Raw genomic sequence first — 24,851 nt, 5'->3', positions numbered from 1 at the left:
TACTGGTCTTGTCAGATGTTCTTGAAAATGATTAGTTTTGGAACTATAGAGAAACGTGTTTTGTCCTTCAAAAAGGGAGGATTAACGATATTATGTGCGATATACATTGTGATACATACCACGAGCTCCCTTTTATTTAGACTAATACTTGTGATATGATGGTAAGTTGATACAAGACAATATTTATAGATTCAGATAAGCTGTGTGTATGATCACATAACATGATTAATACTTTATAATTTCTCTGTATTTGATATTATACAGAGATTGAATTATAATTTTTTTTAAAGATTTTATTTATTTGAGAGAGAGAGAGCATGAGAAGGGAGAGGGTCAGAGGGAGAAGCAGACTCTATGCTGAGCAGGGAGCCCAATGCAGGACTGGATCCCAGGACTCCAGAATCATGACCTGAGTCGAAGGCAGTTGCTTAACCAACTGAGTGACCCAGGTACCCCTGAATTATAATTTCTTAGCTGAATTCTTATTCTGTGTGCTGATGTAAAACATAGGTCTGACTCTTGGGCCTTGAATTTTCTAGATTGGTGGAAAATGAGGAAAAACTGAGGAGCTCCTTGCTGGCTCAGTTGTTTGTCTGACTCTTGATTTGGGGTCAGGTTGTGGGATCAGGCCATGCATCAGGCTCCTAGCTGGGTGTGGAGCCTGCTTAAGAGTCTCCCTCCTCCTCTGCCCCTCCACCCGCTCTCTCTCTCTCTCTCTCCTCCTCCCTCCCTCCCTGTCTCTCTAAAAAGAAACAAACAAATAAATGAGGAGAAATTGAAATAGCACATTTAGCTAGAGGAGAAAAACTGCTCTTAATTTAACAGTGTGGACTCAGAGAGAGCTTTAATATAGCTTTGGCACAGATCAAGGTGGATTGTCTCAAAATCGATGAATTTTGAGGCAAATAAATAGATCGTGGGCAGAGAAACTCTGCAGAGTATTACACAAAGTTTAATTTGTTGTGTTTTTGTTCATCTGATTACAGACCCTCAGAGGAAGTCTTACAAATAAAATCAATCCCCGGCCTGGAAAGGTAAGATGATGGATGCTGTGTTTCTAGTCAGGATTTTATTTTGGTCTGATAATGTCCAACCGTGTGCTGCCACTTTCATTTTCTTGTAGGTAGTGATCTTCAGGGACCCGGATGTCTCTGACGAGTGCATTGAAGTTTTCAGTGATGTTGAGGATTGCAGCTCTTGGAGCCTCTCCCCGGTGGTCATCGTCAAGGTCGTCAGAGGATGGTAAGACCGGTGCTTTGGGTTCCAGACTTTTAGAGGGTTTGTGTTTCACATTTCTAGTTACCTTTTTGGTCTTCAGTACTTATTTAAAATTATGCCTTCAGTAATGTAAAGGGCAGAAAATACTAGTCTTAGGGGGTGTTGCAAGAAATTCATGTCTAAGAAATTACATTTTTGAACCATGTTTCTGCTTTATAGAGGAGATGACCATTAATGCTAGAAAAGTCAGGTGTGTGCGGCAGTACAATTTTCTTCTCCCATATACCCCACATCACACTGGCCAGGACTACCAGAACTCTGAGTCCCCACGAACACTTTTGCTTTATGAATTTTCAGTGAGGTTGGGAAGAATTGCGCTAATCCTGTTGGTAGAATTTTCAAAGTTCTATGAGAAAAGACATTGTGAATGACTAACCTAAAATTTATTTTCCAGCCTCTCAGCAACTGATGGTTTTGATTAAAGAAACTGGTGAAAAAATGATTTACCAGCTTGACAGCTTCTAGGAAATACAAAGGAAGTTGAATTAAGAAAAGCCATTTTTAAAAAATCACTTATCTGGCATAAGCACTTATCTTTGATACGGATCTTGTTTGAGATAAAGAAGGCTGGGCTTTAGACATTTGTGGTTTAAAAAACTAGTAAGGCTTTTTATTGTTGTTTTTGTCTTTTCCATTTGATTATACATGTGGCATCTTTCCTGTTAGGTTTTACATATTATAACATTTTTCTATGTATTTAACATGTTCATCACAAAAATATAATTAGCTTTTGTTCTTACATTTAAAGACCAAAAATAACACTGAAAACAAATATTATATAAATTTTGTTTTTAATATAATAGTGCTCTTTTTTTTTTTAAGATTTTATTTGTTTATTAGAGAAAGAGAGGGAGAGAAGAGAGCAAGCAGGAGAAGCAGCAGAGGGAGAGGGAGAAGCAGCAGAGGGGGAGGGAGAAGCAGGCTTCCTGTTGAGCAGGGAGCCATATGTGGGACTCGATCCCAGAAGCCCAGGATCATGACCTGAGCCCAAGGCAGATGTTTAACTGACTAAGCCACCCAGGCACCCCAGTGTTCTTTTTTTTTTTTTCCAACTTTTGTTGGCTTCTCTCTTGAAAGCATAAGCATCTAAGAGCAGCACTGTCATATATTGACATTAGATTTTCTTTAGTGTTTGGATGTTTGTTGTCGAGAAGGGTATTTTTAAAATGCTCTCTGTTAACATGCATATAGGGGCTTTTTTTGATATCAATATTTTGTATCAATATATCCATTGATACAGTACTGGAATGTAAGTAAAATCCCTCTAGAAGTGTTTTCTACACATATAGGGAGAAAAAAGAATTCTAGGAAAAGTCCATTTATCCAATGTATTACCATTTGTAACTGTTCACAAACTGACTGTTCCATAGAACATCAGTGACTCTGCAATGTTCATATTGATGCCAAAAGTTCTTTAAGATTCTGATATAGTTTTTGGATTTTCAGAGGCTTAATTATGCCCAGTAAATTTAGTTTTAGAGAGAGTTTATATATTTTAATTGCTGGATAATTGACCAGTGTATATATGATAATTGGCCACAATATGTGAGAGAGAAAAAGGGAGAAGAGAAGGGAGAAGGAAAGGGAAGAAGGGGACGGTGTGGGGGGAGGCCATTAGCTAGAATATTTGAGTCATCAAAACCTTTCTTACCAACACCTAATAGTTTTGCTGTGTTTTACTCTTAGTTGGATTCTGTATGAGAAACCTAATTTCGAAGGGCACACCATCCCCTTAGAAGAAGGAGAATTGGAACTCTCTGGTCTCTGGGGTTTAGAAGATGTTTTGGAAAGAAATGAGGAGGCAGAGTCCACTAAGCCGGTGGTGATTGGTTCAATCAGACATGTGGTCCAGGTAGGTTATGGGAAAACCAGAGTCTAATGATTCAGTCAGCAAGTATTTATTGAATGCCGGGGATGATTCTTTCTTTGAGAGAAAAGTTTATGTTCTGAAATAAGAGATTGGGGGAAAATGTTCGATTGGTGCTCTATGAATATATTTTCTATAACTTCAGTGTTCGTACACTTGAATTAGAAAAGAAACACTCTGATTTGTCTTTTTTTTCCATAATAAATTTTGAAGGTTAATTTCTCACTCCTGTCCCCCATCCCCATCTCCAAAAATGTATTTTACTTATTAACCTGGTTTGGATGAATTCTATATGAACAGATTTTTCTTTTACTTTGTTTTTTGGTTGCTGTGTGAGTTCTGAATACCTTGAGTGGCTTATAGGAATTCTATTTTGGAAAAATAATCCCCCCAAAATCCAGTTGAAAGTTCAACTCTGGGGTTCCATGTGGGTTTAAAAACAGTAGGTACTTGAGGTCACTTTAAGGATTGGCTAAAATGTCTTGGTTCCTTATTTGTTGATGAGGAAGTTGTCTTTCTTTGTACCTGTTGGGATTTGATGCTTCTTTACCTTCAAAAATGTAGTTAATCGTATCTTCCAAGTGGAAGATTAAAACCCCACTCGTGTAACAGAGATGGGTGTTTGAGTGTAATAGGAAGAGAAGGAATGTTATGAAATGAGAGTGAGTAAGAATGAGTAACAGTTTTTGGCAGAGGAAAATGCCACTTGATTCTTAAGTCAACATTTCTGAGTGACTTCAGTGATCATTGGTATTCTAAATGATTTATCTTTTAATAGTTTTAAGTACATAATGCGATAAACCTTACAGAAGACATGAGGAACACCATTTAAAATTGTCATAGTCAGTGGTCTAATTTCCCTGCACTCTTTATTTATTGCTCAACTAATATTGGTAATAAAGCGGTGTTTAAGCCCATCATCCCAATCTGCTATCCTGAGATATCCTCTCTTAAATTTTCTGAATTCTCTGCTCTGTCTTGGCCGTATTTCCATCTGCCTTTTCTGTAGTTGTAATCATGATGATTGTGATAATCATGATAATCTCAGGGTTGTGAGTTCAAGCCCCACACTGGGCTCTACCACTTAAGGAAAAAAACAAAACAAGACAAAAAACAAACAAAGAAAAAACCAAAAAACCTGTAGTTCTCAATCCTTTTTCTTTCTCCATACCCATTTCCCTGAAGATCACACTCCCTTTGGCTAACATCTCTTAGTGATGTGTAACTGTATCCGATTCCAGTGGGTGGGGATTTAAAGGCACTTGGGGAGGGGAGGGTAAGGGAAATGAAGCATGTTGGTAAAGAGGGGTCTCCTGTTTTGCCTGATAATAGCCATTTTTTTTTAAAATAATACCTATCTTAATGCAATTCATGCTTTTCATGTCACTACATGGTTTGAGGTTTCCAAGAAATGATGTACTATCATTTATTTTACCTTCTCTGTGGAACTTAAGGCTGTTTATAGATTTGTTACTATTTTAAATAATATTGTACGAACACTTTGGTGCATTAATTGTTTGTAAATTGCTGATTTACTGGGGTGAATGTTTTCTGAAAGGTGTCATATTAAAAGATCAGGATATATTCCTGGTTCCGGATACATTAGGATTTTTTTTTTTAACCGATTATGTTTGTGGTTGCTTGAAACATGAACATAAATCACAACACATTGAAGGGGAGCACCTTTTTAGTTCATTAAATTTGTTCCTTTTGGTAATGGTTAAGAAAGCCTCCCCTGAACTCACCTAAGTATAATTTCTTCTGTACCTCAGTGGACCTACCTCAGCAAGATTAAAGTTCAATTAGTGTTTGACTAACATGTAGGGACTCAGCCAGCGGAGGCCTTTGACATGTCTGATGGGCAGGACGAGCACGGCATGGTACACAGCATGGTACACGGAGCACAGTACAGGGATTTGTAAATCACCACAGATGTGTACCATTACTCTCACAACTTAGACCAAACCAACATCTTAGAGATTTGGTCCACAGTTAAGGAGAGTTACCACAGGGGATTTATAGGCACAAAACAGCAGTTGAGGAAGGCCCCAAACGCAGCCCCTCTGTGGACTAGAGAGCCTCTGGACTTGGATGGCCATGTCTACTGAAGCAACTCAAACTCTAGTCACCAAGGAAAGCCAAACAGTTTTTTCAGTGAGGATGAGAGAAATAAATATGTTCTAGAACTCTAGTGAAATACACTTCTGGAGGTTTTTGCTTGAATGTCATACCGCACTCGATGGCTAAAGCAACACTCACAAGTCACATATTCCTAAATCATTACTGAAAACGGGGAAGAGGTAGATGGCAGGCACTCTGTGAGATGTATGGGTGTATTTAAAATTTGTTGTAATTATTTGAAAAGAAAGGATAATGAGCTTATTGTACAGTTAAGTACATGGTGTAATTATTAAATACGTGTGCTTTTTTTTCTTTCTTTCTTCAGGATTACAGAGTTAGTCAGATTGACTTATTCACTGAACGGGAAGGGTTAGGACTCCTGAATTCTTACTTTGACGACACTGAAGAGATGCAGGGATTTGGTATAATGCAGAAGACTTGTTCCATTAAAGTACATTGGGGCACGTAAGTATTTTGTTTCAAATACAATTTTTTTTTTAATCTAGTTACTTATATGAGAGAGAGAGGAAGCACACAAAGGGAGAAGGAAGGGGAGCGTGAGAAGCAGGCTCCCCACTGAGCAGAGAGCCCAATGCAGGGCTCAATCCCAGAACCCCCAGATCATGACCTGAGCCAAAGGCAGACGCCCAGCCAACTGAGCCACCCAGGTGGCCCTCAAATACAATTTTAATGAAGCTTTTTTGTGAGTGTCCTACTGGAAAGACTTGAGATACTCTGATCTGTGTCCTATTAAGTACCTATTAACTAAAAGGGTTTTGTGTTTTTTTTTTTTTTCTCATAAGGCACATAAAATTCTGATTCTTTTGTACCTGAGTTCCTATGATTCAGCTCTCTTAGAAACAATAACATTCTCGGAGGAAGTGCCGGGGAGGAAAAAACTGCATGTTTAATGTTGGGATTTCCTTATCACAGAGGAACCTGATTCATACCCAGCTGAGTAACAGCTTTTACCTTCATGGTAATCTAAAGGAGGTAATCCAAAGCATGTGTTCCTGATATCTCACGGGGGATGGAGGCCAACACACGTGGTACTTTCCTTCCTTGAACATTTTCACACAATGCTATCTAGAGCCCCTAGGACATTGGTTTCAGAAATCACAGGAAACTGCAAAAGTATTTGGAAGGAAGTGGGAATATCTGAGATGGGGGAAATTAGGACAGAAGGTGCAGGTGTCAGTCCTGAGTACGGTGGTCTCTGAAGGGGAGTACCAAGCCCGGCGCAGCAAAAGACAGCCACTGGGGTGCCAGGAAAAACGCTGAAGCTTCTTCATATTTCACTTAAAATCTCCTCCTTTTATGATTTTATTTTTGTGCAAGGTTTCTGTTAAGTTCATAATATATTATGTGATAGTGTATATCCTTTATAAATATTCATATATTCGAGAAGGCTCAAAAGTTTTGTCAGTGGGCTGTGCATAAGATAATACCTGTGTTAATGTGTCAGAGGGAAAATACTACAAGAAATGTGAGTTAGAGAGAGGAACAGTGGTAGTGCCATTTTAAATAGGATGTCAGGAAAGGTCTGTGGTGACATTTTAGGTGGAGGCCTGGAGGAAGTGAGGGAGTCAGTCCTGAAGATGCCCGAGGGGGGATGGGCAGAGGGCAAGTCCCAGGCAGGAAGCAATTGCAAAGCCCTGCTGGGCGTGTTTGGGGAACTGCCAGGAGGTCAAGGTGGCTGGAAGGCAGTGAGCTAGGAGGATTGGGATGACAGAGAGGCCTGGTGGCAGGCCTTGGGAGGGATTTTAGACTACTCTGACATGGGGGATCACAGGAGGATTTTGATCTAACTTGTGCTCTGGAAAAATCACTCTCGTTACTCTGTAGAAAATAGACTATAAAGAGGCAAGAGTGGAAACAAAGAAACCAGTTAGGAGGCAATGCAGTTATATAGGCAAGAGGTTGCGGTGGCTTAGACAGTGCTGGTGAGAGGTGGTCAGATTCTGGACACATTTTCCTGATAAAACTGTCAAGTTTGCTGACAGACTGTATGTGAGGGGTGAGGGGCTGAGAAATAGCTAGGGCTTGGGACCCCGGCGTTGATTGGGATGGAGAAAACAGTTCAGTTTTGAGAGGTGGAGTTGGACAGGTCAACTGTACATTCAGGTGAGGGGACAGGAAGATGACTGGCTACGGGGGACTGGAGTTCAGGAGGGAAGCTGGAGGTGGAAATTCAGGAGTAGGCAGCATGGAGAAGGTCTTTAAATCCTGTGCTGGACAGATCTCAAAAGGAGTAGGGAAGCCATCTGAGCCTTGGGCATGTTTATATTTGGTGGTTGAGAAAGAAAGGAGGAATCTAAACAAAGACAAGGGCTTCATCTCCTGCTGCCCTTAGTTTTTTTTTCCACATCAAACAGATCAATATATTTTATTTCTTAACATATTAATGTTAAATTGAGAAGGACCACTTTCTTTAAAAGAATAAGATGGGCATCTGCTATAATATGTTCATCTCGATATCTGGAAAGCTTCATGACTCAGGCTTGGGCTCTGTCGAGGCATAAAGAGCTACACCTAAGTAACATCTCTTACCTTTGCAGTGAGTTTAACTCCTCTCACAGGGGCCAGTCACGAACCTGCCACAATGTCCGTTTTTTCATGATCATTCATTTCTGTTGCCATGAGGATAATAGAAAGCTGGTTTGGATGTCAGCTCCAAGTTGGGGTCCTTGAACTTGGTTGGTTGGCTTTGGGAGTAGGTCATTAGTACTTTTATAGATCTTCGAGGGGAGTCTTGATGGGTTGGGCGAATTCAACTGCTAGTAAACACCTGAGTCCATTTTGCTTCTTTGACAAATCAGTCCCCTGAGCCAGTAGCTGAGAGGTCTTCGCTGTGTGAGGGACTCTGCTAGATTCCATTAGATTTATTCCAGGGCCTACTTACGTAATGGGAGTTAAACTCTTCTACACATACACACAAGAAGGGCATTGCTTGTCAAATTCTTTTTGGGAAAATTAGGAATTTCTAAAATTTTAAATTTAGAAGTCAAGGGGCAGTTTTGAATAGTCAAATGTTCTTTGTCAATTTTATTGTGACATATTTGATATATACAGAAGATGTTATGTGTGAATTATGAAGCCTGGTACTAAGACAGATCCCTGTGTGCCTGCCACCTGACTTAGGACCTCACCTTTACCAGCACTGCGAATAGCACCCAGCGTGGCCTGCCCTGGGCCCATCCCCCTGACTCCACACCCATAAACTCTCTTGAATTTTATGATTTTCCCATACCTTTATTTTACACTTCTGTCCCTGTAAGATTTTAGGTCAAATGTCTTAGAGAAAATACCACAATCTGGTTTTGTCTCTGAGCATTTCCTCATATCATTTAACTTGTCCCAGTGTTGCCTGAATTTTCTGTCTGCAACGGGTTAGGTCTAGAGACACGATCAGCTGCAGGTGTGGAAAGGATCCTTCATAGGGGTAGTGCTACATCATCACGTTGTGTCACGAAAGGCAGCATGTGCTACCCAGCTTCCTATTAACCATACTGAGTTGGGTTGCTTGGTTAAATTGGGGCCTCCCGCACGTGCTGTGATGAGCACTGAGTGTCATACACAACTGACAAATCCTTGAACACTACATCTGAAACCAATGATGTACTCGATGTTGACTAATTGAATTTAAACTGAAAAAATTTAAAAAAAAATTGGTGCCTCCCACAACTCTCCACTGTAAAGGGACATTTTCCCCTCTGAGAGTCATAGCTCGCCCTCTTCAGAGCAACCTCAAATTGGCATATTCATATTTTTTTGCATATCCAGTTGGTTTCTGTAAATAGCCAGCACTCCCCCAGAGCCATGTCTGGAGAGTAAGACTGAGGGTCCAGCTGGAAATGCTGTTTGAGGATAAGTGAACAAGAGAAGATCAATGTTTCTTGTGTGGCTAAAAGGCATTTCTAAAAGAATGATGACAGAATGTTTTTAATCAACATATAGATAGCCATTATAAACATACAAAGGGACGTTGTTGAAATAATATGTATTTTTTATCATTTTTTTAAAAAGCTCACACTTTATAGTTATACTGTTTATTCATAATGTAGGTAAGAGCTCATTACCTAAGTACATGGGAAAATAGGAGGACTTTTAGAACCCGAAATAACACCGCCTAAAGGTAGTTTCCCCCTCTCCTGATGGCCTCGTGAATAATGTATCTTGTGGGACTAGAACTTGGAAAAAATGAATCATGCTCTGTGGATGACTTTTGAGATTCCAAAGTCCACCCAACCCTGATAAGTGTGGGTTTGAGTTTTCTTCCTGCTCATCGAGGAACCGTCCTTTCCAGGGTGTCTGTTTGTGTTCAGTCTTTTGACAAATTTCCCTTTGCCCCAGATTACCTCCCTTCTGTAAGTGTTACGTGACTAAATCACCTGTTTCGAGAAAAGTGAAGTGTTTCATATCAGATGAATAAATGCCCTCACCTCAGACTGTAGAAGGGAAGGCCTCCTGAACGCAGTCCTGCGCCCAGCCATCCCTCAGTTCTCCCCAGCACCTGCCTACGAGCCGTGTGCTGAGTTTACAGAAAGTGCCACCCATTCACTTGTGAGGACTCAGACTCCACGGCCCTTGGCTCGGTAGCCCAGTAGCACCATTTCTGACGAACTGCCATTAGTTGGGGGTGTGAAACCCAGGTGTGGTGTGCCTGCGAGAGCTTAGAGCTCCAAGAACTAGGTAATGCATCCCTCACTCTCATGCCTCAAACCTAAGGAGGTCTAAAGGACCCCACTCTTAGCCTTCATTTTCTTGTGGTTTAGGGCACGGTAGTGCTATTTGTTAAAAGATAAGCCTTTTTCCCCTTAATTTTTTACTGACGTGTGTGTGATAATATTTGTACAAAAAAGTGCACAACAAATCATAAGTGTATCATCTGAATTTGTGAAGTATAAACATCATCGAGATCAAGAAATAGAAGACAGCCGGTATCTCAGAAGTCCCCTTACTTGTGCTTCTTCCCGCCATCCTCTTACCCCCAGCATAACTGTTACCCTGACTTCTAACCATGTGGACTAATTCGTTTTGAATTAACCCACACATATACCACTCAGTCTGTCAACATTTGTGTGTGTGTGTGTGTGTGTGTGTGTGTGTGTGTGTGTGTGTTGACAGGTCTTCAGGAGGATTTTGATTGTAAATCCCTGTATAATTAAGGAGTCCAGAGAAGCTACTGGCTTATCCAAGGGAATCTTTAACAAAACCCATCACCCAAAAATGTGCCTTGGGCCAAAATTGGGAAGAAGAAGGCAAAGAGGGAGAATCAAACCCATTTTGTTGATAAAAGATTTTATTTATGGCCACCTTCTTCTTCTCGGCACGGTGTTCTGGGGATAATGGAATACCCTAGCTAGGACTCTTTGGCCAGACTAACAAGGAATTGGAGAGGCTAAGTGCTCACCAAGAGTTCCGTGTTTGTGTATAAAGGGGCTGTTCTAGTACCTCCCTTACGTGAACATCCCATCTCTACAACCTCCCCTTCCCAGAACTCGCCCGGGGAACTAAGAAAGTGACAAGACTGTGCACAGTATTTCGAGGCCGTTCTAACAGGCATGGTTTTCTGGTTTTCTGGTTTTCTGGTTTCCAGCACCTGAAGGGAGGGTGGGGCTGCTTGTTCTCTGACCGCAGCGGAAGTGACAGCTGACAAGCCTGATAAAAGGGTGTGGTATTGAAAAGCCATAAAAATCAGATCCAAGAACTCAAAAAGCTTTGGGCCTGGAGCAAGCAGCCTTACAGCCCTTCAGAGACCCCAGGACACCACCATGCATTGTCATGCTCCCAGTGATGATCCTGAGTCGTTGTAAAAAGTGTAAATTATGTGCACTTTTGGAATAAGAAAAAGTGCTCCCAAAAAATGAGTAGGAGTCTGGCTCTGTAATCAGCTTGGATCAGCCCTGTATCTGGTACTCACAGCTGCGTGGCCCTGGGCAGTTTACTTAACTTCATCTGTAAAATGGGGACAGTAGTGTTCCTTCCTCATAGCTCTGTTGTGTGGACTGGATCAACTTCCGGGTGGCATTCCTTGTAAGTGCTAGGTGGATGCTACCTGTTACTAGTTTTGGGCACAGTGACAAATAAGTAGGTGGAACGTCTGATTCTTTGGTTACAAGTGAGATGTTGCCATTTTAAAACATTTTAAAACAAAGCTTGAGGGCGCCTGGGTGGTTCAGTGGGTTAAGCATCTGCCTTTGGCTCAGGTCATGATCCCAGGGTCCTGGGATCGAGACCCACATTAGGCTCCCTGCTGTGCGGGAAGCCTGCTTCTCCCTCTCCCACTCCCACTGCTTGTGTTCCCTCTCTCCCTGTGTCTATGTCAAATAAATAAAATCTTTAAAAATAAAATAAAGCTTGAGTTTCTTGGCTATGGCCTCTCTAAATACATAGACCGCTACAAAGTAACTACTGCTCTGACTTGAAGTGATACAGACATTTAGGCTTTGAAGCAATTCATCATATAAATTAAAATTAACTGGACAAAACCATAAGGCGACAAGTAAAAGCTCAAGAAGAGGAGCATATAATGGTACATTCTCCTTGAATCTAAGGTTGCTCTGATATCCGAGTGTAACCATACGTGGCCCAGATACACATCGTCTCCTTCCTTTCCTTTCTTTTCGGTGGGGTCCTGTGTGCCCTGGAAATAAATGATGAGCCCTCTCTTTTCTTCCTTGGTGCTTACTTAGGTGGCTGATTTATGAAGAACCTGGATTTCAGGGTATGCCTTTTGTCCTGGAACCTGGTGAATACCCCGACCTGTCCTTCTGGGACACAGAAGAAGCGTACATTGGATCCATGCGGCCTCTGAAAATGGTAAAAATGAAATCTAACAAAACGTTCTTGGAGTCTGATTCTTTGTCAGTTTGACGTTGATAGTTCACAGGCTGGGACTTGGAAGCAATAGAACCAGACTTGTAAAAACACAGATCTGTAGCAGATGGAACCTCTTGCTAGAGGAAATAAGGGGGTGACTTGTTGGACGCTCTAGATGGAAAAAAAAAAAAAATGGGGATAAGCCCATGTTGTCTGCCTTCGAGGCATTTTCAGCCTTGTAGAGCCGCACTCGGTGCACAGAGCTGCAGCCCCCGTCGGGTTTAGGAAGGGAAGACAGTGAAGAATTAAACCTGGTGGAAAAACAGGAAAGATGGGTAAAGTCCACCTTCAGGTGATGTGAATGATGTGATTAGGAAATCTTCATGCTCAATCAAGTTGGGTCTTAAAAACCACGCAGCAGGGGCGCCTGGGTGGCTCAGTGGGTTAAGCCGCTGCCTTCGGCTCAGGTCATGATCTCAGGTTCCTGGGATCGAGTCCCGCATCGGGCTCTCTGCTCAGCAGGGAGTCTGCTTCCCTCTCTCTCTCTCTCTGCCTGCCTCTCTGCCTACTTGTGAACTCTGTCTGTCAAATAAATAAATAAAATCTTTAAAAAAAAAAAAAAAACCACGCAGCACTGTGCTAGTTGGAGATGTCAGGGAATATTCTGCATGAACCTGGGCGGAGCTGGGAAAGCCAGGGCAGGTGGGCACCAGCTCAGCTGTGGCAATCAGAAGCTGTGGGGGAGGGGGGCAGCTTTAGGAGCCCTGGGACTGGATGTGTGACTATTGTCCTCCCCAGCATCTGCCTCTGCTTCCTCTCCACCGTGCCCCTGTCTTTTGCCACATTCCTGTGTCTCTCCTGCTAAACTCTAAGCCTTGGGAGGACGTGGGTTGCTCCTGTCTTGTCCCCTGTGGGGAGCACAGTGTGTGCGCAGGGTAGCAGGTGCTCGCTAAGTCCCCGTGGCAAGAGGGAGGCTCTTGTTACAGTCGTGCTTCTGAAATTGCACTTTGTGGCTATTTTCTAGAGTCAGTTTGAAACAAATTAGAAAGTCATGGAGATAATTTTTATCTTAACTTTACCTCCTTCCAAAGCCTGTGGGTTAATTACCTCCCCCCCCCACCGTGTTTGCTGGTCTTCAAGCAAAACTCATTTGCATTATAAATAACTTTTTCATTATAAATGATTTTTTTCTAAAAATCACTTGCAAAGAACGAAGTTCAGTTCGTTTTGTGAATATATGAAAGAATTGTCCCAGGTTTTGAGGACTGTTTCAAATGATATACAAAGCTGTGACGTTTAGGGCATTGGAAAAAGATACTTTTGAAATGGGTGCTTAGTACACGTAGTCCCCCTCTGCCCCCATCCACAGAGGATATTTTCCAAGACCCTCAGTGGGTGCCTGAAATCATGGATGGCACCAAACCCTATATATACTATGTCTCTTTCCTATATATGATAACGTTTAATTTAGAAATTAAATTATGCATTTATTATAACCTAGTTTATAAATCAGGCACAGTAAGAGATGAACAGTAATAATAAAATAGAACAAGTAAACAATGTACTGTAGTTTAAGTCGTGTGAGCATGGTCCCTCTCTCAGAACATCTTACTGTACTCTAATGGCCCTTCCTGTGATGCAGTGAGATGTAAAGTGCCTGCCCGGCGAGGTGAAGCAAGGTGAGGGGCGTGGGCGTCCTGACGCAGTTAGGCTACCCCTGACCTTCTGACCTTGAGTCAGGAGGAGGAGCCTCTGCTTCCAGACTGTGACTGACCGCGGGTAACAACCTGGAAAGTGAAATGCAGATAATGGGGGGATACCGCACTTGGTTGGTTCAGCTTTGGTTTGTTGATAAAATCAGCAACGTTCCTTTATAATTACAGTTCATTTGGTGCATGTGAGTACCTTTGGCTGCACTTAAAAAAAAAGAAAGTAAGAACCGTTCTATATTGGTGGAAAATATTCTCCTGACTTTCCCGCTGCCGATTGTAACTCTTACCCCGTTTATCATTTCGGTGTAATAACAGCTTTGTCTGTGGCTTCTTCTTCGTGAGTTTTTTGGTGATTTACAACAACTTTGTTTTAAAAGTATAACCAACCCCACAGACCCATCCTTTGGGCTAGTTTAAGTTCTAGCCAGCAGCTCATCTAATTATTTCAAGAGTCCTCCAGACCCTAGAGGGAACTTGTGTGAACTCAAAGATGTTGTAAGCCCTGGGTTGCAGAATCCTGTGCCTCCAGAGGCCAGGCAGCAAACAGCCTCGAATGAGGACGGCAGGGAGTTGAACTGAGAGAGGAGTGGAGATCGGCCAAGGCTGCGCAAGTCCCGGCGAGAGCGGGAGCCCAGTGGAGAGCTAGTCCGTGCAAGGGGCTGGACGGCGCCGGGGGTGGCTGCCACCAAGAACTTGTGTCCAGGGCTGTCTGAACTTAGGACTGCTTTTTAAGGGAAACGAGAGAGATGCATGTCCATGAGACATTTTCTGAATGGGAAAACAAAAACAAAAACAAAAAACATAGCTTATTGGGTTAAAAAACAAACCCACCACGCAGATCCAGCTTACAGACCTCTTGGGCTCCACACGGCCTTCCTCAGTCTCCTTCCGCATCGTTGGGACGTCAGAACCGTCGCCCCCTCACTTCTACCAGAGGCTGGGAGGTCGGCCCGCTGACCACCCGCTGCCGTGGGTCGTCCGAAACAGGATTCTCTCCACCAAGAGCTGTGTTTCTGACCATATTATTTTTCTTTTCAGGGCGGACGTAAAGTTGAATTCCCTACAGATCCCAAGGTAAAAATGTTTCTTTTTAAAAATTTTATTCCTGGGGCGCCTGGGTGGCTCAGTGGTTTAAAGCTTCTGCCTTCAGCTCAGGTCATGATCTCAGGGTCTTGGGATCAAGCCCCGCATCGGGCTTTCTGCTCGGCGGGAGCCTGCTTCCTCCTCTCTCCCTCTCTGCCTGCCTGTCTGCCTACTTATGATCTCTGTCAAATAAATAAATAAAATCTTAAAAAAAATAAAATAAATAAAAATAAATAGAAATAAAAATTTTATCCCCATTCCATCCCCATGAAGATAATGTGATTTTACACATCAGCAAATGTAACTGCAGCTAAAGGAAGTCATCCCAACTGACACATGCCATCCTTTGACTGGAAGAGGAGGTTAATGGCACTAATAATCCCTCCCAGTATGTGTGGCCGTGGCTTAGAAGGTTCATCGTTGTATTCGGTTTATAATTTGTGGTTGTAGTTACTAATTGCGGGGCCAGTTGCTGCTTGTCAGTTAGCCAGGAACAAAACTGAGTTCTCAAGACAAGCTCTCCCTTTCTGCTATTTCTACTTTGTACATTTATGACGCATTGATTTTATTTTCTTTTTTTTTTTTTAAGCAGGCTCCACACCCAATGTGGGGCTTGAACTCATGACCCTGAGGTTCAGAGTTGCATGCTTCTACCAATGAATCCAGTCAGGCACTCCTGTATTTCATTTTTAAAGCAATATAGGATCCTCTGGTTCCTTAGTTTGTCCTAAGCAAAATTCTAAATATCGGTTCTAGCCATCGAACAAAACCAATTTTTAAAAATCAATTATTTATAAACTGCCCTTCGAACCTGGCTTTGGGCTGTGCCACATCAGGAAAAAGATTCAGAGTTTTAAAATGATGATACTGCCATTTAGTTATTTTAAAAACTATGATCAGAAAGTCATATTAAATGACTGATTTAATATTTAGCTGTTGAGACATTTAACTTGTTACAATTCTGGTCTATTATAGGTAGTTATTTATGAAAAGCCTTTCTTTGAAGGAAAATGTATGGAATTAGAAACAGAAATGTGCAGTTTTATCACGGAAGCAGATGAAACAGAAGAGAAGACAGATGACAGTTTGCCGTTTACGTCCGTGGGCTCGATGAAAGTGCTGAGAGGAATGTGAGTAGAGGGGGGAGTAACTGGAGGGGTTTCTTTTTTATCCCTTTAGTAAAGTAATACACATGTCTTCCCCACCCCACCCTCCCACACACACCTCCACCACCGTGGAATGAAAACCATTCCAGATAGTTGGTAAAGTGAATTTCAAATATATTCTCAGTCAGCTGGGACCTAGATTTGACACAGTGGTTCAAAGGGCTGGTTTGGGGCCAGTCAGCTGAGAAAGACTAATAAATTGACCCACACTGATCAAATCTACATCTTGTTTATTAATATGATGCTCCAAACAATTGAACTATTAGTTTACTTTCTATTTTTTATGATATTTTACACTTTATCGATCTTACATATTTCCATTAGAAATTGGTCTTGTAAACAGGCAAAACAATTTTAATTAGTCACTGAAGAAAGTTTATCCAGTTTTATTTGCTGAAGTTATTTTTTTTTAATTTACTTATTTATTTGAGAGAGAAAGAGAGCATGTGAGTGGGGGGGGGCAAGGGAAGGGGGAGAGAGAGAGAGAGAGACTCTCCAACAGACTCCCCACAGAGCACAGAGCTCAATGCAGGGCTTGATCCCCAAACCCTAAGACCATGACCTGAGTTGAAATCAAGAGTCAGATGCTTAACTGACTGAGCCACTCAGGGGCTCCTGCTGAAGTTCTTTTGAGTCAGTTCTTTTTAAACATACACACACACACATATACGCACACACACTCCCTCTACTCCTTTACAGAACATTGATGTATATTCCTTATGTTGTTCTTTAGGGAGCCATTCCATTAGTCTCTTAAATTTTAGAGAAGAATTCCAATAGTCATAGTGCATGAGTCTCTGTCTAGCTTCATAACTGTTAGTGTCTGTTAATGACACATAAATACATGGGAACACTTCTAACACTGATGAAAACTACTACTCCTTCATGTTCTTTCTGTTGCAGTTGGGTTGCTTATGAGAAGCCTGGGTTTACAGGTCATCAGTATCTGCTTGAAGAAGGAGAGTACAAGGACTGGAAAGATTGGGGAGGTTACAATGGAGAACTTCAGTCTTTACGGCCTATATTAGGTGTAAGTTAAAGAAAGCCTAATAGATAATGCTTGATCTTTTTTGAACGATAAATGGCTAGCCTTTGAATTTTGAATTTTTTTCTTAACAGGATTTTTCAAATGCTCATATGATAATGTACAGTGAAAAAAACTTTGGACCCAAAGGTTCCAGTATCGACGTATTAGGAATTGTTGCTAACTTAAAGGAGACCGGATATGGATTGAAGACACAGTCTATTAATGTACTGAGTGGAGTGTAAGTGAAATGACCCAGTCAGGATTTTAAACAATTTTACCTTGGATTGTGTTGAATTGAGAGTGTCTCTGACACAGAATAGGCACTCAGTAAATAAGCATGTCAATAACTACATATGAAATCAGTTATTTAATAGGTACTGCTACATATTTTCATAACTGCTTTTTAAGATCTTTCTCATATAGTCTTTTTTAATGTATAATATCACATTGCAGTAGGCAGTAGATTTGGGGGTTTCATGATAGAAATCCACAGATCTACTTCTCTTATCATTCTGCATGGAAAGATCTCCTGGATTTCTTATACAGGAATCAAATAAAAAATAATGATCTGATACTAGAAAACGGAAGTTGGGATAAAGTCCCAATTTTCCTATGTCCTTGCAGGGGAGGAAGAATTTTCTCCTACCCATCAAGATTCTTCTAGCTGGTCTAAGAATTAAATTGGCATAAGATAGATGAACAAGAGAAAAATATTAAAAAGCACCAAAGTTAATTACATGCTCATGGAGGTCCGATAATGAAATTGAGACCCAAAGAAATAAACAGGGCAGGCAGTTTTTATATATTTTAGAGAGACAATACATTTGTTAGGAATTGACAGGATAAAACTTGTTTGGAAGCTTTGATTAGAACTCTAAACAGAATTTGGGCTAATGTAATAAAGTAGTAAAAAGTAACAGGGTTTGTTCATACAGCCTTCTCAGCTCTAAATTCCCTGTCTCTGGTGATGAGACTGTGTTTCCACCTGGGTACAAGGAGGGTGACTTTCACATGGGAGATTTTTTTCCTGTTTTCTGAAAGGCAGAGGAAGGTCTGAGAGTCCTTTTAGCACAGGTTGTTTCTTTTCTTTCTTTTTTTTTTTAATTAAATCTTTTTTTTTTTAAGATTTTATTTATTTATTTGACAGAGATCACAAGTAGGCAAAGGCAGGCAGAGAGAGAGGGGGGTGGAAGCAGGCTCCCCGCTGAGCAGAGAGCCCAATGCGGGGCTCGATCCCAGGACCCTGGGATCATGACCCAAGCTGAAGGCAGAGGCTTTAACCCACTGAGCCACCCAGGCACCCCTAGCACAGGTTGCTTCTTAAGTAACTTTACTTTGAAATAATCAATACACCATTGTAGTCATTTTGGGGGTGGCCTGCCCAGAGCCCCTACACCCTACATCTGCTCCATTTTATTTCTTCACTATTATTTTGACATAAAAATTACTGTTTCAGTGTAGCTGGAGTTAGCAATTGAATGCTCTATTATTGCTAAGGTAAGCTTTTATTGGAAGATGATCAGTGAAGATTCTTCAGGATATACATAAATGACTGCAAGCCCCCCTAAACTGCTAGAAGGGACGAAAGTGCAGTTTATCAGACTGTATAACTTAAAAGTCCTGGAAAAGATTTTTGCTTCAGTTGTGGCTGGATTCAGGTTTAGACACTGTCATTAGAACTTGCTCTCTGTCTCCTGACTGGGCTTTTTTCCCATGCTGGCTTTGTTTTAGGCAGGCCACTTACATCTGGTGGCCTGTGGCAGCATCATCTGCTTTTTGTTCCTCTCACTGTGTCCAGCGGAAAGAGCGTCTCTTTCCCACGAGAGTTCCAGGTTTGACTTTGATTCTCTCAGCTTGGGTCATGTGTACCTGCCTGAACCAATCTCTGTAGTCGAGAAGACGACTGTGCCTGTGTGATGTGCGCAGTCTCAGAGCAGGGTAGGGCCACTCCCAGAGGAGCCACTTAATATATGATTGGGGTGAGTTGTTTCCCAGGACCGTCAGAAAAAATGAGGACAGATACTGGATGGGCAAAATACATGTCTATTAAAAGAAGTTAAACAATTATCCTTATGATCCAGGTTGATGTCAGTTAGAATTTGTTATAAGTGAGAGTATTCTTACATAATTAGATGAAATTATTTGACATGGGTTCTGTTGAAGGTGTTGGATGCTAGGTCTTTTTATGAGTAACATAGGCTATTTGGATCATTCTAACCTCAATTCTGTCGTATTTCGTGGAGCCTCCCATAGGATCCCTGGATATCTGAGATGTGTCTACAGTGTAATGTTTTACTATTAGTCACATTCGCCAAATCCTTGTGTAGGCTGTTGCTTGTGGTGCCATCTTGACAGGGTGACATCCAGGACTTCTGGGTCGTCATTCGAGCAGGACATGCCTTCTACCAGGTCCTGCTATGATGCCCTAACATTTTACAATCTGCCATAGACAAAAGGTATGGCATGGCAGAAGTCATCTGAAATGTTGCCATGGCTCTTAGTATTTTAGATTGCCTTTAAAGTTAATTACTTACAAGGAAAATAATGACCAGTTCAGTCTGGAAAAACAGTTGTACACTTTGGTACTCACCAGGTGTGTTGGTTCCATTAGTCAGAGTCCAGTCATGCATCCTAGCAGAAGAAGCAAAGGATGCTGGGTAGAATTCCCTTAGGGCATTTTTGTAGATTTTGCTGTTAGCACAGGTAGAATCATGCCCAGAGCCAGTCTTTTTTTTTTTTTTTTTTTAAAACCCAGCCTTTGTTTACTTGAAATTAGCTTACTTTATAAATGTTGCTTTTATAGGTTTCTATTTTTAGTCATTTCTGTTGTATTTCCTGGCTTAGGCCTTTTTTCTGGTGATAGCAGTTGAGTTGTGGTATTGGGGGAAGTGGAAGGGAGGTGTGCACACAACACCCCCCAACACCACTTCCTTTTAAATTCTGCGGTTGTGGAAGGGCTTCTGTATTCACCAGGGCCAGCTGCTTCCTCATAGTTCATTTAGTTGGTTATCTGCAAATATTGATTGAGGTCTGTTACATGCAAAGCATTCTATTAAGTTCTCACAGAAGTCACAGTATCCATATAAAACATAATCACAGCTACAAAAGACCTAGAGATTATACTGAGCAGAGAGAGATTGATTTCCAGATTGTGTGCAGGGAAGACTTTGGCTGAAGAGGTGGCAATGGACCTGGGCCTCCTGAGGTAGATAGCTTGAGGAATGCCAACACAAGGGAGGAAGTCCGGCCCGTTTGTTTTTAATAGTTTCAAAGAATAGTGATTTTAATGACTTTATTCTTCTTGGCAAATAAGAATTTTAGTTTGGGTCTTCATTTCTCAGTATGGAACGCAAACTCTTTTCAGAAAACTTTTTTGAGATTCCTGTTCTGGCTCTCTCCCAGGAGATCCACTATCACATGGGTAACACATTCCCTGGGTGGTAAACTCATTTTTAGCTCAAAAACAGAGCCCAGCCTTCAGGAGGGATGCTCGTGAATCCAGCCACGGAAGCGTTGGGCCCTGCATTCCGTTTCTTACCGCAACATCAGAAGAAACTCCCTCTCACAGCTCCTACTAAGCCATTTCAAGTTCTGTGTTATGTCCTTGTTCACATGGTGGAAACTGGGCTCGTTTTTTTAAAACCAAGAACAAAAGGAATTATGTCTGGAGTCCAGCTAAGAAAATTAGAGTGCCGTCATTTTAATTTCTTTTTCCTTTTCTCTGCCACGGAAGGGCCAGTCTGCCCTGCCACCCGGGAGTTCTGAGCAGTGACTCCACCAGGCTGGGACCTGCCGGTACATGTACTCGCTCTCAGCCCACCGCCCCCTCCAGCCTTGTAAACAGGGAAGTGTTGATTCACGTGTACAGAATATGTTGAGGCAAGGACAGTAAGGAATTTTCTTCTTACAAGTCTCAAGTAGAAGTTATAGATACAAGGGAGAATCTCAAGTCTGAGTTTTGGGGTTTTATTTTTACCCTCCTCTTAATGGGTGATTCATCCGGGGCTACAACTCCAAAGGTAAACAGCATGACCGTCAATTCAAGTAACATCTTAATAAGTGTTTTTTTTGCTTCAACCTCCATGAATTAGCTAGGTTTATGTGGTGTTGGGTGTTTCCTTAGAAGTGATTTATTTTATTTTATAGGGAAATAGAGTATTCTCACTTGTTAGTTATATGAAGATATATATTTAAAACATGCTAGATAAAGCTTCCTGAAGACTCACTCAGCTGCCTTCTCTCCTGTGGTCCATCTCTCCCCATTCACAGCCTTTTTCCCTCCAAACCTTGAAGTCAATCCAGCAAAAAGGCCTTTGAACCCTCTGCTTTCCTTTAACTTGTTTCAGATGTGGGGACTGCTAGGAATACTTTGATATGATATGGCTTAACCTCTTTTTCTTTTCCTTTTCTCTTTCTTTCTTTCTTTTTTTTTTTTAAGTCCTGGTTTTTGTCAGTATTCCGGCCATGCAGAAACTCCTCCCCACACGGTACGATCCCATGCTCCCATTGGAGTGTCTCTTCTCTTCATAAGCCAAAGGCTGTCCCCTGAGGCTCCCAGACGCTGTACAGCCCCACGCAATGTCAGCGCTGGGATCCTGGCGGACCCCCTTACCTATGATGAAAATACGGCCTTTTGCAAACATTAAGCGACCCCTTTAAAGTTATCTGGAAACTAATGTCATGACCACAGCTGGAACTAGTCTCCTAATTCCTGACCTCACAGTGTTTAAGAATAGGCTTTTAAAAATTGCTGATGAGGTTCTGAAGTAGGCGAGCAGTGTTTCCTAAAACAGACTGGCTGGCCTGCCAGCAGTTACTCTGTTCAGACGGCCAGAAGGGTGCGTGCAGACGTTCGCTGTCCTAAGCTCCTTGACGCTGGAGATTTTTGCGGTGTTCTTTTTATCCTTGATTGCTGTTCATTTCCTAATAGTGACTGCATTTGAGATTTTGTCTGAAGTCCAGCCCTTTCAACAGTAAAATCATACCCTGTTCGTTATGCAGTGTGTGGACTGTTTTAAGTATGGCTTAACATAAGAGTAAATGAAAGGAGACTTGACAAGCGGCAGCTCGGGTCATGACACAGAGTGGGGAGTCTCAGGAGACACAGTCAGGAGTCCAGCCATCTTTGGCCACTAGCTAATCAGTGGTGTCACTCTGTGTCACCCTGAACAAGTCACTTCCCAGCCAGAACACCAGCAAGTAATTCCATGTGCTACTTCTCAGCCATCAGTAAATTCAAGGGCAGGGACTGTCCCTTCCAACCTTGCATGCCTACTGCCCTCTAGTTCCTGGCGCACGATAAATGACCAGTCAGTGTTTGTTGAAGAATCAGTGAATTCACTTTTCTGTGTCTTTAGCTTTTCCTTTGTGTAAAATGGGAGAACCTGCTCCTCCCTAGGTTGACTGTGGTCAGAGATGCGAAAGCATTTTGGAAAGTTCTGAGCAAATATACAGGCACATGGTGTTAGTCTTTTCAGCTGTGAGCGGATCAGTAAGGCAGTGAATGAACTCAGGAGGAAATGCTGAGTTATCTTTCGAATATAACAGAACCGAAAAACTTTCAAAGGCTATCTTTGGCTGGGAAGCAACATCAATAAGTTGGTTTTGTTGATTATCTTCTGAATGTAGATCACTTGAAAGGTGAGAGAAAACATCCCAGGAGAGAGTTTAGTATTTCTGACTGTTTGTTCAGTGTTGCTTACTCTACATAGGTCACGTCAGAAAACCTGTCCCCAATAAAATTTTAATTAATTAGCTGCATTTTTGGTATGTTTGTTGGTTTGTTTTTTAATGGTAAACTTGGAGCAATTTTTTGTCAAGCAAATGGACATAAATCCACTCGGGATATGGAGAACTTTGTTTTACAGTCAACTTGGCTAAAATCGTAACGGTTTGCATAAGAAACAAAACTTATAACCCAAATAATCCTTGAACTGTTGTGATGGCCTTGCAAAAAGGAAAGCAATATATTTATAAAGATATCCAGCTCTTGAACTTTGACCGATGTGTTTATGCATAAAGATGATTACACAGAACAGGAAGGTCGCATAATTATTAATCATCCTTATCGTTTCAAAGAATATTTAAACTCAGGGGTAGTTCACTACTTCCCTGGGTTTGGATTTCCTGCATACAGCATGAGAGTTCTCTCTCTGTGTATACCTGCCAACCTGAAGAATGTGTTTTTCACCAAAAGAGGAAAATTACTATGATTTGTAAAAGAGGGATCACACTTCTGCCTCTATTTCCTCCCTTCCAGCTTCATTCTCTCCCCCATTGCCAGTGTCTCCTTTTCCCCTGGAATGCCCAATTTCTCTGTAGTTTCCCAGTACACTGGAGTCCGTCACCTCTCTAGAGCTTAGTATACGCTGTTCTCCCCTAGCGGTATTAAAAAGGATTTCTTCTGTCACCTTTTTTTTCCCACTGTGGTTTGTTGTATAATAGAGACATAGTTTCTTGTAATCTTTCTGGAAAAATATTAATGTCGACAACAAAAAGAACTCTTGCTTGCTTACTAAGAGAATGTCATAAGTACTTCTTGGAAGTCCAGATTATTTCCTTAGAACAGAATTAGAAAGAAATACAGACAAATAACCCCGCTTTCTTGGGGAATAGGATTTGGTAAGTGAGAATGCTAAAAGGTTCAGGTAAAGATACTTTTCCCTTGTCACTTTGATTTGTCATACAGACAGGTCTCCCAAAAGACTAACAGAGAATCAGAAAAATCAAGACTACTGATTATTCAAACAAATGGAAGTATCTTATGTTACGTATTTTCCTAAGTGGGTTTGATAGTTGTATTATACATGTAAACTGTGAACTCTAACAAGTCATTGTTTTTGTTTCTTTAGATGGGTAGCCTATGAGAATCCTGACTTCACAGGAGAGCAGTATATACTGGATAAAGGCTTGTACACCAGTTTTGAAGACTGGGGAGGCAAAAGTTGTAAGATCTCTTCTGTTCAACCCATTTGTTTGGTAAGGAGTTAATACTTTTATATGAGAATATTTAACTGAATTCTGGATTTCCTTAATGTGTACTCCTGGTTCATGTAATTTGTAACACTGTAGAAACTATTCTGAAATTATTTTTAACAGTGATTGATAATGATCTGGAAGAAAAAACTTTTTTGAGATGTCTGCTCTACTCATTTCCTTCTCTCTTCCCTTTAAAAATTTTTAGGATTCTTTAACTGGCCCAAGGAGAAGAAATCAGGTAACTTAAAAAATAATCTCTTTTTTTATAATTAGGGGCTTCCACTGAAAAGCTGATCTTATGTGTAAAATGTGAGACATTTGGGATATTTTGTTAGTTTCACCCATTTTTATACCTGAAAGCATAATTGTATTTTAAAATTAGATTTAGGTTTCCTTTACGTGCTTGACAACACATACCCACATCTAAATATTTCTTATAAAATGCTCTTATGATAGAAAGTTGAATTTAATATCATTATGCTGGGTCAATTTACATTAATACACTAAGATTAATATCTCAAACAACACATGTGGTTATTCGAAACAGTAAAATGAATTTTCATCTTTGCTGTGTCCACATTAGACAAATATTTTATATGGTCTCTCTTCTATGGCCTCTCAAGCCTTTGAATGACTGCAACTGAGGTGTTACATTTCTTATTGAGGTTTTTTAATGGACGTGTTCAGAGTTCAGACAGCCCTAATTACAGAGGCGCAAACACCACTGTAGCCTCCTTTATTGGCATACACAAGTTTCTAATAAGTCAGCAAGTATCTCCCATTGAGAGGGAGGAAAA

At 41.2% G+C, this 24,851-nt stretch overlaps 1 protein-coding gene across 2 annotated transcripts in view; it reads left to right on the top strand.

Annotated features, from left to right (window-relative positions):
* The window catches only part of LOC111158296 (crystallin beta-gamma domain containing 1), a 46,790-nt gene that overhangs the window by 8,993 nt on the left and 12,946 nt on the right, over positions 1-24,851 (top strand). For both annotated transcript variants that reach the window (XM_022520235.1, XM_022520234.1), the window contains 11 exons: positions 987-1,034; positions 1,124-1,242; positions 2,965-3,130; positions 5,592-5,731; positions 11,962-12,088; positions 14,839-14,874; positions 15,859-16,013; positions 16,953-17,079; positions 17,169-17,314; positions 23,928-24,054; positions 24,260-24,292. In XM_022520235.1, coding sequence (XP_022375943.1) covers positions 987-1,034; positions 1,124-1,242; positions 2,965-3,130; positions 5,592-5,731; positions 11,962-12,088; positions 14,839-14,874; positions 15,859-16,013; positions 16,953-17,079; positions 17,169-17,314; positions 23,928-24,054; positions 24,260-24,292 — 1,224 coding nt within the window. The remainder of the gene's footprint in view (positions 1-986; positions 1,035-1,123; positions 1,243-2,964; positions 3,131-5,591; positions 5,732-11,961; positions 12,089-14,838; positions 14,875-15,858; positions 16,014-16,952; positions 17,080-17,168; positions 17,315-23,927; positions 24,055-24,259; positions 24,293-24,851) is intronic.

The sequence above is a fragment of the Enhydra lutris genome, unplaced genomic scaffold, assembly GCF_002288905.1.
Source record: "Enhydra lutris kenyoni isolate GAN:26980312 unplaced genomic scaffold, ASM228890v2 scaffoldscaffold58, whole genome shotgun sequence".
NCBI lineage: Eukaryota > Metazoa > Chordata > Mammalia > Carnivora > Mustelidae > Enhydra > Enhydra lutris.
Note: the sequence above shows the minus strand (reverse complement) of the source record. Positions and strands in the feature narration are given on the sequence as shown.